Source organism: Zalophus californianus, chromosome 4, assembly GCF_009762305.2.
Source record: "Zalophus californianus isolate mZalCal1 chromosome 4, mZalCal1.pri.v2, whole genome shotgun sequence".
Lineage (NCBI taxonomy): Eukaryota > Metazoa > Chordata > Mammalia > Carnivora > Otariidae > Zalophus > Zalophus californianus.
In genome coordinates this window covers 158,205,886-158,222,000 of record NC_045598.1, presented here as the reverse complement: position 1 = coordinate 158,222,000, position 16,115 = coordinate 158,205,886, and the positions used below count along the sequence as shown (strand labels likewise).

Below are 16,115 nucleotides of genomic sequence, written 5' to 3'. Positions count from 1 at the left end.
TATATAATATTACAAAATATAAATTCAGTTTCCAAGTATCATCACTCAGCATGCAGTTATATAAAAAGACAATTTTCTAAAAATGTAATAAAATATAGTTACCAATACCATATTAAGGTCCTTCCCCTACTATAAGGGTATGTGTTTTGAGTATTTTTCTGATGGTGGTAATGGATTTCCACTGAGCCACCCATGTTTTTCTAAATCCCCTTTTAACAAAAGGTGCACATTTGCAAAATAGCTTATTAGGAACAAGAGTGTAATCTTTGGCTGTGGGACAAATAAACAAAACTCACTAATCCACTTGGAGATCTAGCCCATAACCTTAGTCTCATTAGTAGAGTCCTCTATCTTAACAAGCTAAAACATGATTGTAGTGTTTACCTGTGTATATGTATATAAGACTTGAAATAAGCTGACAAGGTGTCTAGAAAAATCTCTGTTTTTATAACTTTGAAACACAAGAACTTTTGTTAAGAATACAAAATGAAAGAGGCTCCTAGGAGAAATAAAAGTTTAAGATTATAATAAATATAAATAAGAAAGCTTAAGATTCATTTTAAAAATATTTAAAATTGCAGAAAAGCACTATGGGGATAAGATACTAAGGAGAAAAGATTCAGTGGAACTAGATAACGCTTGCTTAAGGAAATTATATCAAGGCTATTAGAAAAAAATTTTGCCTGAAGGGGAGAAAAAGAAAAAAAGACTGTGCCTTAATAAGCACCTGAGGTCGGAACTGAAACACCAGTCAGAAATCATGCCTATGACAGAGGCAGTGCCTGCAAACAGCACAAAGGCATCCTCAACATTCTTTCATTAGTAACATTTTTATAGGTAAGAAGTATGGGATTTTAGTTTTGAAGAGACCTGGCAGATCACAGACTCAAATCCCTTCTTACATTTTTAAAAAAGAAGATTGTGAGTTTAGCCTACTTTTGTGGGGGGTTTTGAAATATAATTAACGTACAATGTTCTATTAGTTCAGGTGTACAACATAGTGATCAGCAATTCTCTACATTATTCAGTACTCACCGTGATAAGGTAGTCACCATCTGTCACCATACCAATGTTTCTATAATATATTGACTACATTCCCTATGTTGTACTTTTCATCTCTGTCACTTATTTACTTTACAACTGGAAGTTTGTACCTCTTAATCCCCTTTGTCTATTTCATCCATCTTCCTTATTTATATCCCTTAACTAATGAGACAAACCAGTGCCTCTTGAGAAACACAACTGTGTTCAGGCCCCCTTTTTCTGAGGAAGCCATAAAACAGGCGCCATCTGGTTTGTTTTCCTCTGGTCCGTTCTGCCCCAGGCCACATATTATGGAACACTGAAGCTGAGCTTGTATAGAAACTGTTCTCTGTGAGAAGTGTGATTCTCTTGCCTGATGGATTGGTAGCATGTGCTATTAAGATGATCCTTCTGCAACAGTGCCAGTGTTGGAACCCGGACAATATGCCTATTTTCTGTTACTTATAATATGACTAAGTATAAACATGTTTACAAAATAGCGTTTTTACCATAGGGATTCCTCGTATTGGATTTCTTTCAACATAAAACTAGAGTTTCTAGAGATTTTTATCTTTTAACCTAAAAATCCAACCCCAAAATTAAATTTGCCACCTACCAGCTCAGTTCCATAAAACTTGGAAATTCTTGCCAGCACGGAGGAGGCTACATGGAATACTGCCATTTGGTTCTGATCATGTGTTGGGCCCTTAAGATTTTATAAAGGAACACTAAAACCAAGCACAATACTAAAATGCAGAACAAAATTAGAGATAAGCCATACATCTAAAAGAAAATTTCCTAAAATCCAGAAGAAGTTGATGAATTTGGATTTACACAGTCTAATGAAATCAGAAAGTGATTTTAGTAATTGTCCTAGTTCTTACTGAAATCATTATCATTTAATACCGAACTTTAAAAAGATCTACACACACACACATACACACAAATACAGTCAAATTTCACTTGTGAATATTGGTGTAATCTTAAATTGTTCAAAAGAAATTTAATTTATACCATGATCAAATGCAGCTCATTTTGACATAAAAGTCAATATTAGAAAATTCTAAATTAATTTACCATATTAACAAGTCAAAGAAAAAGTATATGATGTTTTAAAGCATTTTGATAGGGGCACCTGGGTGGCTGAGTCAGTTAAGCATCTACCTTCAGCTCAAGTCACGATTCCAGGGTTCTGGGAGGAAGCCCTGCATCAGGCTCTCTGCTCAGTGAGGAGCCTGCCTCTCTCCCTCTGCCTGCCTCTGCCTACGTGTGCTCTCTCGCTTTCTCTCTCTCTCTGTTAAATAAATAAAAATCTCATAAAAAATAAAGCATTTTGATAAAAAGAAAACATTCATTCCTGAGTTTAAAATAAAATTAAAATCTAGATAAAAGAGGGAAACAAATTTTGTGAATGATGTATAAGCAGTAACTTAGAGGTCTCCTTATAAAATTGGTTAAAGATTGTAACATTAAGGTATTTTTACCTTACTCCTCTCCCTTGAAACTTACCAAAATCAACAAAGGCCATCTTAACAAGAGGAGACAGAGGACTGGATTTTAATTCCATGCTTGAAGCCAAGGACTGGAGTCAGGGTGTTTTGCTCAAGAAAGAAGGCTTAAAGGGGGTGGGGGAGATGGGGTAACTGGGTGATAGACATTAAGGAGGGCAGGTGATGTAATGAGCACTGGGTGTTATATAAAACTGATGAATCACTGAGCTCTATCTCTGAAACTAATAATATACTATATGTTAATTAGTTAAATTTAAATAAAAATTTAAAAAAATTTTTTTAATTAAAAAGAAAATAGAAGGCTGAAAAAAACTTGCATTAACCACTAACCACTGCCTGAACTTATATGGGGCTGAAAACTTGGAGGTGGGAGGACATACCATTACAAATAGGAATTTTACCAGGCTATCTACTGACTCCACGACAGGATCTGTAATGCTCTGAATCACCATGTAAAGACTGTTCTGGAATGGAGACCCAGGTGGATGTAGCTACAGAACACAGACGGGGGAGCACAGAAACAGGGTGGATTAAAAGGAGAGAGAACCAGAAAAGCTTCTACAGAATGAGCATTATTTCCAGAATGTATGGAAAATATTAATACTAACAAAAACAGCCAACAGAGTCCAAACACAAATTTACTCCAGACATGATAAACTTTATTATTTTGTTTTGTTATTTTAATTCCAGTATAGTTAACATACAGTGTTATATTAGTTTCAGGTGTACAATATAGTGATTCAACAATTCTTCACATCACCCAGTACTCATCACAAGTGTATAGTACTTTTTCCTTAACATTTTTTATGCTGTGAACACTTTGGTAGTTAGTGAAACCTATAGATCCTTTCCTAGAATGTTTTTATTTTTTATTTTTTTTAAGATTTTATTTTTTTTATTTTGCGAGAGAGAATGAGAGACAGAGAGCGTGAGAGGCAAGAGGGTCAGAGGGAGTAGCAGACTCCCTGCTGAGCAGGGAGCCCGATGCGGGACTCGATCCTGGGACTCCAGGATCACGACCTGAGCCGAAGGCAGTCGCTTAACCAACTGAGCCACCCAGGCGCCCCCTAGAATGTTTTTAAACTCACAGATCGTAATACATATTACAAAGGGAACCAATTATATTGAAGTATAGCTATCAGGTACTTTTACCAGTTTGTAATATAGTAATATATGCTTATTAACATATTAGTAAGTGATCATCCTAACAGCTACTGTAATTTCAAGGTGATTTTGAGTGTAAATAGTTATTCTAGATATCTGTTAAAACTGAAATGTAATGTGTAATTATCTGTGATTTCTGCTGGTGACAGTGAGAGATACTATAAATACTATCATGGTTTGTTGTTTATATTCATAAGTGAAATGCTAAATTTCAGTTAGAGATTAGTGAAAATAAGGTTGTAAATTTTTTCACCAAATCTGAGAATTTGAGAGGAAAATAGAAACACCGAATACTCTTACTTGGACTTTATTAGAACAAAAGTATGTTTTAGTATTTGAATTACAACATCTAAAGGTAACTACTGAAAAAATAGATAGCAATCTTCAGTATATGGTAAAGTAAAAGAAACGTAAAAAAAAAAACCTATGAATACAAAAGAACACAGGAAAGGAGGAAAATGAAAAATCTCCCCTAATAGAAGGGGGGTGTTCAATAAAAAACTCATTTAAAGGGGAGCCTGGGTGGCTCAGTCGTTAAGCGTCTGCCTTCGGCTCAGGTCATGATCCCAGGGTCCTGGGTTCGAGCCCCATATCGGGCTCCCTGCTCAGCAGGAAGCCTGCTTCTCCCTCTCTCACTCTCCAAGCTTGTGTTCCCTCTCTCGCTGTGTCTCTCTCTGTCAAATAAATAAAATCTTTAAAAAAAGAAAAACTCATTTAAATTTAAAAGACAGTCTGATCAGGTTTATTGGTTTGTTGATTGGTATGATTCTCCTATAAAGGGCTTCTAAGAACATACCCAAAACAAAACAAACACAGTTTAGAAAGGGGTGATAGAAAAAGATAAGCTTTAAAAATACTGATAAAAAGAAAGCTAGTGTAGGAAGATTAACATTAGATGTAATTGAGCTTATAATATTAGTAACAAATGAAATAATGCACTAGGAAGATGGAATCATGGTAAACTTTGTGTACCTCATAACATAGCCTAAAATACATGCAAAGCAACAAAATAGGGAGAATTACCAAGTTTGACTGATCCAGTTAGTGGAAGTTAATAAACATACCTTTAATCAGAATTCAATAGATTAAACAAAAATAGTAGAGATAGAAGAATTGATAAACAAAAATTAACAAGCTTGATCCAGTAGGAACATGTATTATATATGTGTGTTTATATTATTTCAGTGAATTAGAGAAAATACATTGTTTTCAAAAACATATGGAACATTTACAAAAAAATTGATTGTAAAACCACAAAGGAATTCTGAATTCCATTTCTAAGACTTTGCATTTTTCAGATTGTGTTCTCTGACCACAATGCAGTTAAATAAGAAACCACAATAAAACCTGAGAGGAAATAACAACAAAACCCATGTGTTTGAAAGCATATTCCTAAATAACTCCTGCACTAATGCTGAAAATCACAGTGGAACTCATAAAATATTTTTAAAATAACCATAATGAAAGTATTACATATTAAATCTGTTGGAATACATTGATAGAGTACTTAGCGAAAAATTTACAGCTTGAATGCATTGACTTAAAAATAAGCAGAATGGAAAATAAATGAACTCAGCATTTACTTAAGAGTATAGAAGGAAAACTACAGGGTAAATCTTTTTTTTTTCAAGATTTTATTTATTTATTTGAGAGAGAGAACGAGCAATGGGGAGGGGCAGAGAGGGAGAGAGAGAGAGAGAGAGAAGCAGACTCCTTACTGAGCAGGAAGCCTGACACGGGGCTTGATCCCAGGACCCAGAGATTATGACCTGAGCCACCCAGGCGCCGCACTACATGGTAAATCTTAAGTAGAAAAAGTAGTAAGGTAAGACCAGAAAATAATGAAATAGAAAGAATAAACAATAAGATTCAATAAAACAAAAAAACTGGCTCTCTGGAAACCTTGGGAAAATAAATCTCAAGGCAAGACTGAAGAAAAAAGAGAAAAGGTACTAGTAGGAATGAGCAAAAATGTCTATAATTATAAATACAATAATAGAGACTTTCAAAGTCCTAAGGGAATATTAGGAATAGTTTATGGTAACACTTCTATAATTAGATGAACTGGACCATTTTCTAGAAAATGTATAATACCAAAATTGATTCAAGAATTGATTCTTCACTAAAGAAATTGAATCAACGTTCAGAAGATTCTAAACCCAAGCGGTTTTACAGGCAGGTGTTAGTAAATGAATAGATAAGGAATTCCTTAACCTGATAAAAGGTATCTGTTAAAAAAATTTTTAATCAGACTTAATGTTGAAGTTAATTTTAGTACCAAGGGCCGGGATGAGGATGCATGCTTTCACTGCTTATACTAGAACCCTGAGTCAATGCAATAAGACAATAAATAGAAAGATTAATACGACAAATGGGAAGGAAGAGATGAAACTCTCCTTGTTTGCCAGTACTGTGCTTATCTCCATAAAAAATCCAAGCAAATATAAAGCCCACAGATATGAAAAAAAATTTTAATGTAAGAAAGTACTATTTGCAGCTTTGTAACAAATTTTACTGTCAAGATAAAATAATAATTTCTACAAAAATTTAAATTACCAAATGTGACTCAAAAGTTTAGGGAGAGCTGATTACTAAAAAAAATGAAGAAATTGAAAATTTCTACCCTAGATCTATACTATCGAAAACAGGCACAGGGCACAGGTTTGTGATCAATGCCTTTGTTATATAAACTACTGTGAAACATAAAAAAAGAAAACCTGAAAATTAATTTTACTTTTAAATGTATTTTAACAATCCTAAATGAAATATTAGCAAACCAAATCCAAGAGTGTATACATGAATAGATACTGATTGATCATTTCTTTTGTTCTGGGAAGGATCCTGCTTTCCTCAATCTTAAACATTTTAGTGGATTTTAAAAGTGTATTAAGGGATTCCTTAGGTTGAATCTGACTAGCCCACCCATAAACAATTATCAACTTTGGATAAAAGTTTTTTAAAAAAACTACTCAAAGGTCCTGGAAAGTAACCAGAAACTGGCAGAAACTGGAAGGAATTAAACCCTTGAAAGAAGGGATCCACCCTGATGATATGCGTTTGCTTCCTGTTAGCTCCCCATGCAAGAGTGGAGTAACTAGAACTCAAACAGACCACCAAGTCTTGTGGGCTTGAGGTGGTATCACAGGGTGGAGTTGAGGCTGTCAGAGTAGACGGAAATTGAAAAGGCAAATCCTGGAAAGGAGAGAGCCCCAATGTAGGAAGCCCTTATATCTGCATATAAATTCTTCTCAAATTCTTTGCTCTTTTCTGAACTGTGCATGCTTAAGAGACGCTAAGGAACCTGGTAGAAAGAGCTGCTCCAGGATTTCAGTGGCTGTGCACTGCAGCTGAGGCAGAGTTTGAAGTCTGAAACCTGCTGAGTTTGAGGAGCTTGGTAAATACCTTGGGATTTTATTGAAACCACAGAAATGTCATATAAGTAAAGACAATGTCCTAAAATTAAGAATTCACCGAAGACTAAGGGCAAAGCTGAACCAAACCTCCACAAGTACAGGATGACCAGACCAGGATGTTCCATGCATGATAAAACCAAGTAAGTGTAAAAATCTTGACCTATCCCTGAGAACACACAAAAATGAATTCAAGATAAGTCCTAGATATGAAAGTAAAAGCTAAAACTCTAAAATACTGGAAGAAAACATTGTTGAATATCTGGGCGTAAGCAAAGGTATTTTAGAGAGGATACTAAAAACACTAAACATAAAGGAAAAAATGAATTAGGCTCATCAAAACTAAGATTAAAAACCTCTGCTCATTAGAAGATACCATTAAGATAATGAAAAGGCAATCATATAAACTAGAAGAAAACATTAGCAATATATATATATATATCTAACAAAGGACTTGAGTCCAGAATATAAAATTAATTTTTATAACTTGAGAAAACAACCCAATTTTTTTAAATGGGCAAAAGGCTTGAACAGACACTTCACAGAAAATGTAAGAACGGCCAATAAGCACATGAAAAGATGTTCAACATCATTAGTCTTCAGGGAAGTGCACGTAGAACCACAGTGAGAGATGTCAGTTCACGCCAACTAATGACTGAGGTTAAAAGACTGACATCACCAGCTATTGGAGAGAATGTGGGTGCGGATATCTGTACATTTATCTTGCATTATAGACATGCCCCCAAATAGGTACATGTTTATACTACGTAGAGAATTTTTAAGTAAATAAGAAAAATTTCTGATGGATGAAGGATGATATAACAAAGCAATTCATAGGAAAAGAAATAGTAAACATAGGAAAAAGTGTTTCAAGCTCAGTAAATAAGGAAATGGAAAATAATTGGCAACAGTTTTTTAAAAAACAGAATATCCCAATTTTCCAGAGTAATGGAATATAAGGTTCTTTCATAAGACTCAATGGATATTAATTGGTATAAATATTTCTGTCAGTGTCTGTCAAATTTAAAGTGGAATTTTGTCATTTGACCTAGGAATTCTACTTAGAAAAATTTGTCCTAGAGAATTATTTGCTCATGTAGAGATACCTGTATAAGGATTCTTTAAACCATAATAGTGGAAAACTGGAAACAAATTATCTGTCAGTCTTTGCTATAGTTACTCAGACTATTTAAAGAGGAAATATCCTGATGTCACAATCTTTGAATAATTAATTTCATTATCACAGTTTAAGGCAAAGGCAAGGAGATAAAGTCAGAAATTCCCTTCTTGGTGGAGACATGTTATTGGAAAATAGTATCTTAGTTTCTCTTTTTTCATAGCAGTAGTTAATTTTGTATGTGCTCTCGACTTTTTTTTGCATGCCCATATTTTGTGAACTACAAAATAATCTTTGACTATAACATAACTTCTGTGAAAAAAAAAATTCCCAAACTTAGAGATTTTTCACTATTGATAAAGATTTTGTTTGTTCATTTTTACTTTTTTTACTTTCCTTGGGTTTGTGCTATTTGCTCTCCTGAAAATGTAACCTGTAAACTTTCCACTAAGCAAGCAAATGAACCAGTCTAATCTAAGAGGAGGCTGACTTTCTGTGTGTACTTCAGTTTATCAGATTATGGAGTGGTGTCTCTAGTTCAAATACATGACAGTTAGGATATTCTGAATTAGAAGTGGTCCTTCCTAAACACACACAAACAGAAGAAAAAGAAACAAGGTGCCAACTAGTACCCATTTTTTTTTTAGCGTTATTTTGGAGTCTGGTATTACATATGAAGAAGTATTTGAGAATCTGGGAAAAAGATATAAACATTAGGAACATAGAAACAGTGTTATTGTTTGCTGATGATAATGGTTGTATGCCTGGAAAACCCAGGAAAATCAATGAATATGGAGGCTTATAATAAAGTCCTCAATTATATTGTATTATTATGAGATTTTTTCCAAAATTACTCTTATTAATAGCCTTTTCTGACTTTTTATTTCTAGTTTTCAGGATTTTGATATTCAGGGGTCCAGAAGATGCAGTTTGGACTGGTTGACAATAGAAACATACAAGAATATTGAAAGTTACAGAGCTTGTGGTTCAACAGTTCCACCACCATATATTTCTTCCCAAGACCACGTCTGGATCAGGTTCCATTCCGATGACAGTATCTCTAGAAAGGGTTTCAGACTGGCATATTTTTCAGGTGTGTTTTTAAAAAAGATAATGAACAGAATGCTGTGGTGTTAAGTACCAAGTCACTTTGGGGCTAGTCTTCTAAAACAATTTCCATTTAATTGTGACTACGCCTCGAGGTGATTGAGATTGAAGAAGGTTCTGTGCTCTAGAGCACAGTCTCTAAAAGGTGTTTTGTATATTCTCATAAAATGATCAATTTTAGAAACTAAGGTCAACTTTCTTTTTAAATATTTAAATAACATTTATTTTAAAAGTAACTTTTTTTCCCTCAAGTGTTTACTGATATCCTGAAAGTTACTTCAGAAAGTATTTTTGTGTGTCTAAATTAACCATTGTCTTTACAGCTTCACAGAAAATACGTTGCATTTCACCTCCATGGTTTGTAGTATCAGAAGTCTTCCTATACTACTCTGAATCTTTTCTTTCAAAATGTGTGACCAGATCATACATATGTGAATAACTCAGAGTATTAGAATTATATATACTTTTTGCTGAAAATCATTTTACATCTTCTAAAATTTGTAATCGTCTTTCAGCAAATATGCAACTTTTTCTTTTTTCTTACAAACACAGTCTTTGTAATACTTACTTAGCTTCTGAAGCACATTTTCTGTCTCCTCTTTACCAATAAGTAAATTGTTAATGAAGAAGTAAGTATTGTAAACATTGTTAGTTTTGGAGACCATAAGGCTCTAATATTTGATTTTCTTCCCCTACCCTCTTATTGATGTATATTTAGGATGGTACACTACAATAATTGGAATTTTATGGGTATTTCAAGTTTTTTTCTCTCTCTCTGCCTTTACTATTTTGATAAATAAATTTATACCTTTAGCTGAGATTCATGCAGTGTTTTGCTTTTATGTAAAACAATAGAATTATAAAATGGAAGTGTTGTGTTATGATTATATGAAACATTGGCAACCATATATAAAGTTAATCTTATGATAATCTTAGCAGAAATTTGGGTCTAAATAGTAGGATTACAAAATAGTGTATGCTATATGACACATATAGCAAAATATATATATAAACAAGAACTAGAAAAGAATATGAAAAAATTGATTTGGAAAGGTGATTATTATGGATGAATTTTTCTTTATTTCAGTATGCCTGTCATTCTAAATGATGTTTATACAATAAATTATTTAAAAATTTTAGGCAGTATAGTCTATTGGCTCATGTATCTTAGATTACTAAATGTTCTGCAGTAAAATAGCTCTCTACAAAAGCAGAACTGTTCTCCTCCCTTTTTTTTCCCAAGTTTTTATTTTAATTCCAGTTAACACACAGCATAATGTTGGTTTCAGGAGTAGAACTTAGTGATTCATCACTTACATACAACACCTGGTGCTCATCACAGCAAGTACCCATCACCCATTTAAAGCCATCCCGCTACCCACCTCTGCTCCAGCAACCCCCAGTTTGTGTTCTCTTCACTTTGGGTCAAAATACAAACATCTTCGTGGAACAAACAATAGGTGTTTAAAATAAATTGAATTGTTGAGCCAATATTAATTTGTTGAGTCAATATTAATTTGCTGTTAGAACCTAATCTATTTTTTAAAATAAGATTTTTTTAAACCCCTATCGCTTAGCCTTGGTTAATATTTATTATAAAAATACCACTTGCTGTTCTGTATCTTTTAAAGAGCATGGTTTTTTCCTCCTTTCCTCTCCATCTGCGTCCTCCCCACGCCCTCCCAGGGAAATCAGAAGAACCCAACTGTGCTTGCGATCAGTTCCGCTGTGGCAACGGCAAGTGTATACCTGAAGCCTGGAAGTGCAATGGCATGGACGAGTGCGGGGACGGGTCTGACGAGGTCTGCGCCCGAGAAGCGGATCCCCCGACGGCCGCTTCCTTTCAGCCCTGTGCCTACAACCAGTTCCAGTGTCTGTCTCGGTTCACCAAGGTTTACACTTGCCTCCCCGAATCTTTAAAATGCGACGGCAACATTGACTGCCTGGACCTCGGAGACGAGATCGACTGTGACATGCCGACCTGCGGGCAGTGGCTAAAATATTTCTACGGTACTTTCAATTCTCCCAATTATCCGGATTTCTATCCTCCCGGAAGCAACTGCACCTGGTTAATAGACACTGGTGATCATCGTAAAGTCATTTTACGCTTCACCGACTTTAAACTCGATGGTACTGGTTATGGCGACTACGTCAAAATATACGATGGATTAGAAGAGAATCCACACAAGCTTTTGCGGGTCTTAACGGCTTTTGATTCTCATGCACCTCTTACGGTTGTTTCTTCTTCTGGACAGATCAGGGTCCATTTTTGTGCCGACAAAGTGAATGCTGCAAGGGGGTTTAATGCCACTTACCAAGTAGATGGCTTCTGTTTGCCTTGGGAAATACCCTGTGGGGGTAACTGGGGGTGTTACACAGAACAGCAGCGCTGTGATGGGTACTGGCATTGCCCCAACGGAAGGGATGAAATAAATTGCACCATGTGCCAAAAGGAAGAATTCCCATGTTCCCGAAACGGAGTCTGTTATCCTCGTTCTGATCGCTGCAACTACCAGAATCATTGCCCAAATGGCTCAGATGAAAAAAACTGCTTTTTTTGCCAGCCAGGAAATTTTCACTGTAAAAACAATCGTTGTGTGTTTGAAAGCTGGGTGTGTGATTCTCAGGATGACTGCGGTGATGGCAGTGATGAGGAGAATTGCCCGGTAATTGTGCCTACCAGAGTCATAACTGCAGCCGTCATAGGGAGCCTTATTTGTGGCCTGTTACTGGTCATTGCACTGGGATGTACCTGTAAGCTCTATTCTCTGAGAATGTTTGAACGAAGGTCAGTATCAAGACAAAACTATAGGGCGCCTGGGTGGCTCAGTTGGTTCGGCAACTGCCTTCGGCTCAGGTCATGATCCTGGAGTCCTGGGATCGAGTCCCGCATCGGGCTCCCTGCTCAGCGGGGAGTCTGCTTCTCCCTCTGACCCTCCCCCCTTTATGTGCTCTCTCTCTCTCTCTCTCCCTCTCTCTCTCATTCTCGCTTTCTCAAATAAATAATAAATAAAATCTTAAAAAAAAAAAAAAAGACAAAACTATAGAGGCTGTGCCTTCTACAATAAACCTGGTCCCGGTATTTGCAATAGAACTGTAGCATGATCAGCAATAGACTTTAGTTTTATACTATTTTTGGAAATAAATCTTTCATGATTTATGAAATGAGTGTGAAAAGATTAAGACCTTTAAAAACTAATAGAGTTATGAGGTGAGAAAAGCCAATCTGTATCTACCAGTTTCTGTTTTCAGATTAATCTGTTTTATAGGAACTTTGCAAGCTGCAGTTCTCAGTTGTAATGTTTTAACCTGTGTTTTTATAAATATGAATTCAACAGTTGCAAATATTTGAGACCCTACTGTGTTCAAAGCACTATACAAATGAGTAGAAAAATGAATAAGGCATAATCTCACAGGTACTTTACAGTTAGGAGGAAGTCATTAGTGGGTGGAATAAGATGACAAAAATATAAATGCTGTAAGAGCTACAAAACAAAGTGGTATAAAAGTCAAAAGATACCTAATTTGATGAGGGGATATGGAAAGGCTTTTATTGAAGAAGTGCCATTTGAAATCTGTAAGTAGAATGTAGATACGGAAAAGGTATTGTGGTTGAAAAAAGTAGCCTGGGAAAATGGTGTAGAAGTAGGAATCCCCAGCATTGCTTGGAAAAGTAGCACATAGTTCAGTGTGTCTGGAGCCTAAGACACATATGAAGGGCTAAAAGGTAAAACTTAGAACACAGGACCAGTGTCATGTTGTGGAGGACCCTGAGGGCCATGTGTCAGAGTTCTCAGTTAAGTAAGAAATGGTTAAGCATTAAAGGGTGACCTTCAGGGAAGGTTTTCTTCCACGTGGTGCAGGATAAACTGGACCTGGGAGAAGCTGTTGGCAGAGAGAGGTCCCTTAGGAGGCTGTTGTGGAGACAATGACCCGGGAGAGTTACAGATAATAGATTCAGTGAAGACCTTCATGTCCCAGACAGCTAAGATAATAGATGCACAGAATCAGAGTAATCAAGCTGCATCTTTTCTTTGAGCAAGTATAAATGGCCAGAAGACTTTTTACTGCACTGCAGCATAAGAGCTCAATGAAGAAGAGTCCGAGGTCTTGAGTTTAAGAACAAGCTATGCCAGAAAGTGTATTGGCGACTCAATTCACTCTTTTCTTCATCTGTAAACTACATGTGTTGAACTTGATGATTACTTTCACCTAAAATCCAAAGCCCCTTATGTTCTTAGGGGTTTGAAGATCTAATACCTTTACCTTTTATGGGGATTTCTAATTCATTAAAACTTAGTGATCCAAGCTCTAAGTATAAAGCCCCATGAGGCTAGACTGTCTTCTTCTTTGTATTCTCAGTGTAGGAATGGTATAGATATTCGATAAATGTTGGTTGACTAAGCTTTAAATATGGTCAAATATATTAAGGTTCAGATTGTTTTCATTGTTGATTAAAAAATTATTAGTTTGGCTTGCCCTTTTTTTTTTTTTAACTCTTTTTCTCCCCCTGTTTTCTCTCAAAGGTCATTTGAAACACAGTTGTCAAGAGTGGAAGCAGAATTGCTAAGAAGAGAAGCTCCTCCCTCTTATGGACAATTGATTGCTCAGGGTTTAATTCCACCAGTTGAAGATTTTCCTGTTTGTTCACCTAATCAGGTATGTTGCGTTATATGATTTCTGTTTCATAAAATGAATTATATATTTGTATATATGATAAAGGAACTTTGTTATAATTTTTGCAGTCAAGTCAAGGATTAAATATATGGAGGATTTGAAATTTTAATTGTTTCATTGTATTTTAACAAATGCTACAAAATCAGTTTTTTAATTCTTCTGATTTAGTTATGTGATTCTTAAGCATTTTACTCTTAAGATGATTTGGTTCATTAAAATTCAGAAGTAAAGTTTGGTAAGTTATTTTCTATTTGAACTAAACATCTGGAAGATTAAAAATGAATGTTAAAATTAGTATGCTGTATTAGTATCATGCTAGATTAACTAGTTAATAAGTAAAAGTAATTGTAATTAAATAACATTTCCACCTGACTTGAGGGAAAACTTCTTCATAGCTAGATTTTACAGTGTTTAAGAATTCATACTATTTTCTTTAAATAGTGACTAGTAACATATTAGTAACATGCCAGTTAACTAGTTAATAATAAAAGTAATTGCAATGAAGTTAACATTTCCACCTGACTCGAGGGAAAACTTCTTCACAACTAGATTTTATAGTGTTTAAGGATTCATCTCATTTTCTTTAAATAGTAACTCATTCTTGATTAATGTTTCTGAATTCTTTAAATTTCTATTAGCATTTAAAAAATTTCTTTTTCAGGAACGACTGGGTGGGTGGCTCAGTCAGTTAAGTGTTGGACTCTTGATCTCAGCTCAGGTCTTGATCTCAGGGTCATGAATTTAACCCCCATTATGTTCTCCACCCTGAGGCTGCCTTCAAGAGTTTAGCCAATTGTGGAGTTAGAGGAAGTTAGATGTAATTTGCTAAGTAATGTAATTTGTAATTTGCTAAGTAAACAATTCAGAAGTTCCACTGGTTGGAATTTTGTGTGCAGAATAGGAAAAAGGCTGCCTTCAAGAGATTAGCCAGTTGTGGAGTTAGAAGAAGCACAAGGCAGCTCTCAGCTCAGGTCTTGATCTCAGGGTCTTGAGTTTAAGCCCCATAATGTTCTCCATTCTGGGCTTGGAGCCTACTTAAAATAAATAAGTAATATATTATATTATATTATATTATATTATATTATATATATATAATTTCTTTTCCAAAGCTTAAATTATACCATGGTTCATAAAGGTATAAGGATGGGGCTCCTGGGTGGCTCAGTTGGTCAAGTGTTTGACTCTTAATTTCGACTCAGGTCATGATCTCAGGGTCATGGGATCAATCCCCACATCCGGCTCTTTGCTCAGTGGAGAGTCTGCTAGAGATTCTCTCTCTCCCTCTCCCTCTGTGCCCCCCCCACGCACATGCACTCTCTCTCTCTCAAATAAATAAATCTTAAAAAAATTAAGGTATAAGGATATATACATTTAAAAATGTAAATTCATCCAGAAATATTCATAAAAATTGATAAACATTGTTTTCCCAGTGATCTAATTCTGTGCAAAAATCCCAGTGATCTAATTTCTGGTAAATAAGATTTCTGATTACAGTCTGTCACCTTTATTTGCGTCTTTTAGGAAATATTTGGTGAGAATTTATAGTTTTAAAAATATTTCTCCGGATGTAATTTGCTAATAAGTAAACAATTTAGAAGTTCCACTGGTTGGAATTTTGTGTACAAAATAGGAAAAAGCTATATTCTTTTGACCACGTGGAAGGTTTCTTTTTAGGTAGGAACTCAAACAGTGGTTAATTCCACCCACCCAGGGCGCCTGGGTGGCTCAGATGGTTAAGCATCTGCCTTCGGCTCAGGTCATGATCCCGGGGTCCTGGGATCGAGTCCCGCATCAGGCTCCCTGCTCCTTGGGAGCCTGCTTCTCCCTCTGCCTCTCTCTCTCTCTCTCTCTCTGTCTCTCATGAATAAATAAATAAAATCTTTATAAAAAAAAAAAATTCCACCCACCCACCCACTCCACCATCTGCCACCCACCACCCCTCTACACAAAGCAGCTCTCATCTTTATAGAAATTACAAGTTCAGGGGTTCCCAAAATGATTTTTAGTTTTGATAGTTCACTACATGGACTCAGAACCCACTGAAAGCTGTTATACTCATGGTTATGGTTAATTACAGGGAAGGACCTAGATGAAATCAGCCAAAGG

The 16,115-nt window shown here is 35.6% G+C and overlaps 1 protein-coding gene across 3 annotated transcripts in view; it reads left to right on the top strand.

Moving 5' to 3' along the window:
- LRP12 (LDL receptor related protein 12) overlaps positions 1-16,115 on the top strand; it is a 72,826-nt gene that overhangs the window by 51,146 nt on the left and 5,565 nt on the right. For 2 of the 3 annotated variants that reach the window (XM_027622054.2, XM_027622037.2), the window contains 3 exons: positions 9,116-9,318; positions 11,019-12,120; positions 13,859-13,991. In XM_027622054.2, coding sequence (XP_027477855.1) covers positions 9,116-9,318; positions 11,019-12,120; positions 13,859-13,991 — 1,438 coding nt within the window. Of the gene's footprint in view, positions 1-6,985; positions 7,252-9,115; positions 9,319-11,018; positions 12,121-13,858; positions 13,992-16,115 lie in introns of all 3 variants that reach the window. The other variant, XM_027622044.2, reaches the window with a different exon arrangement.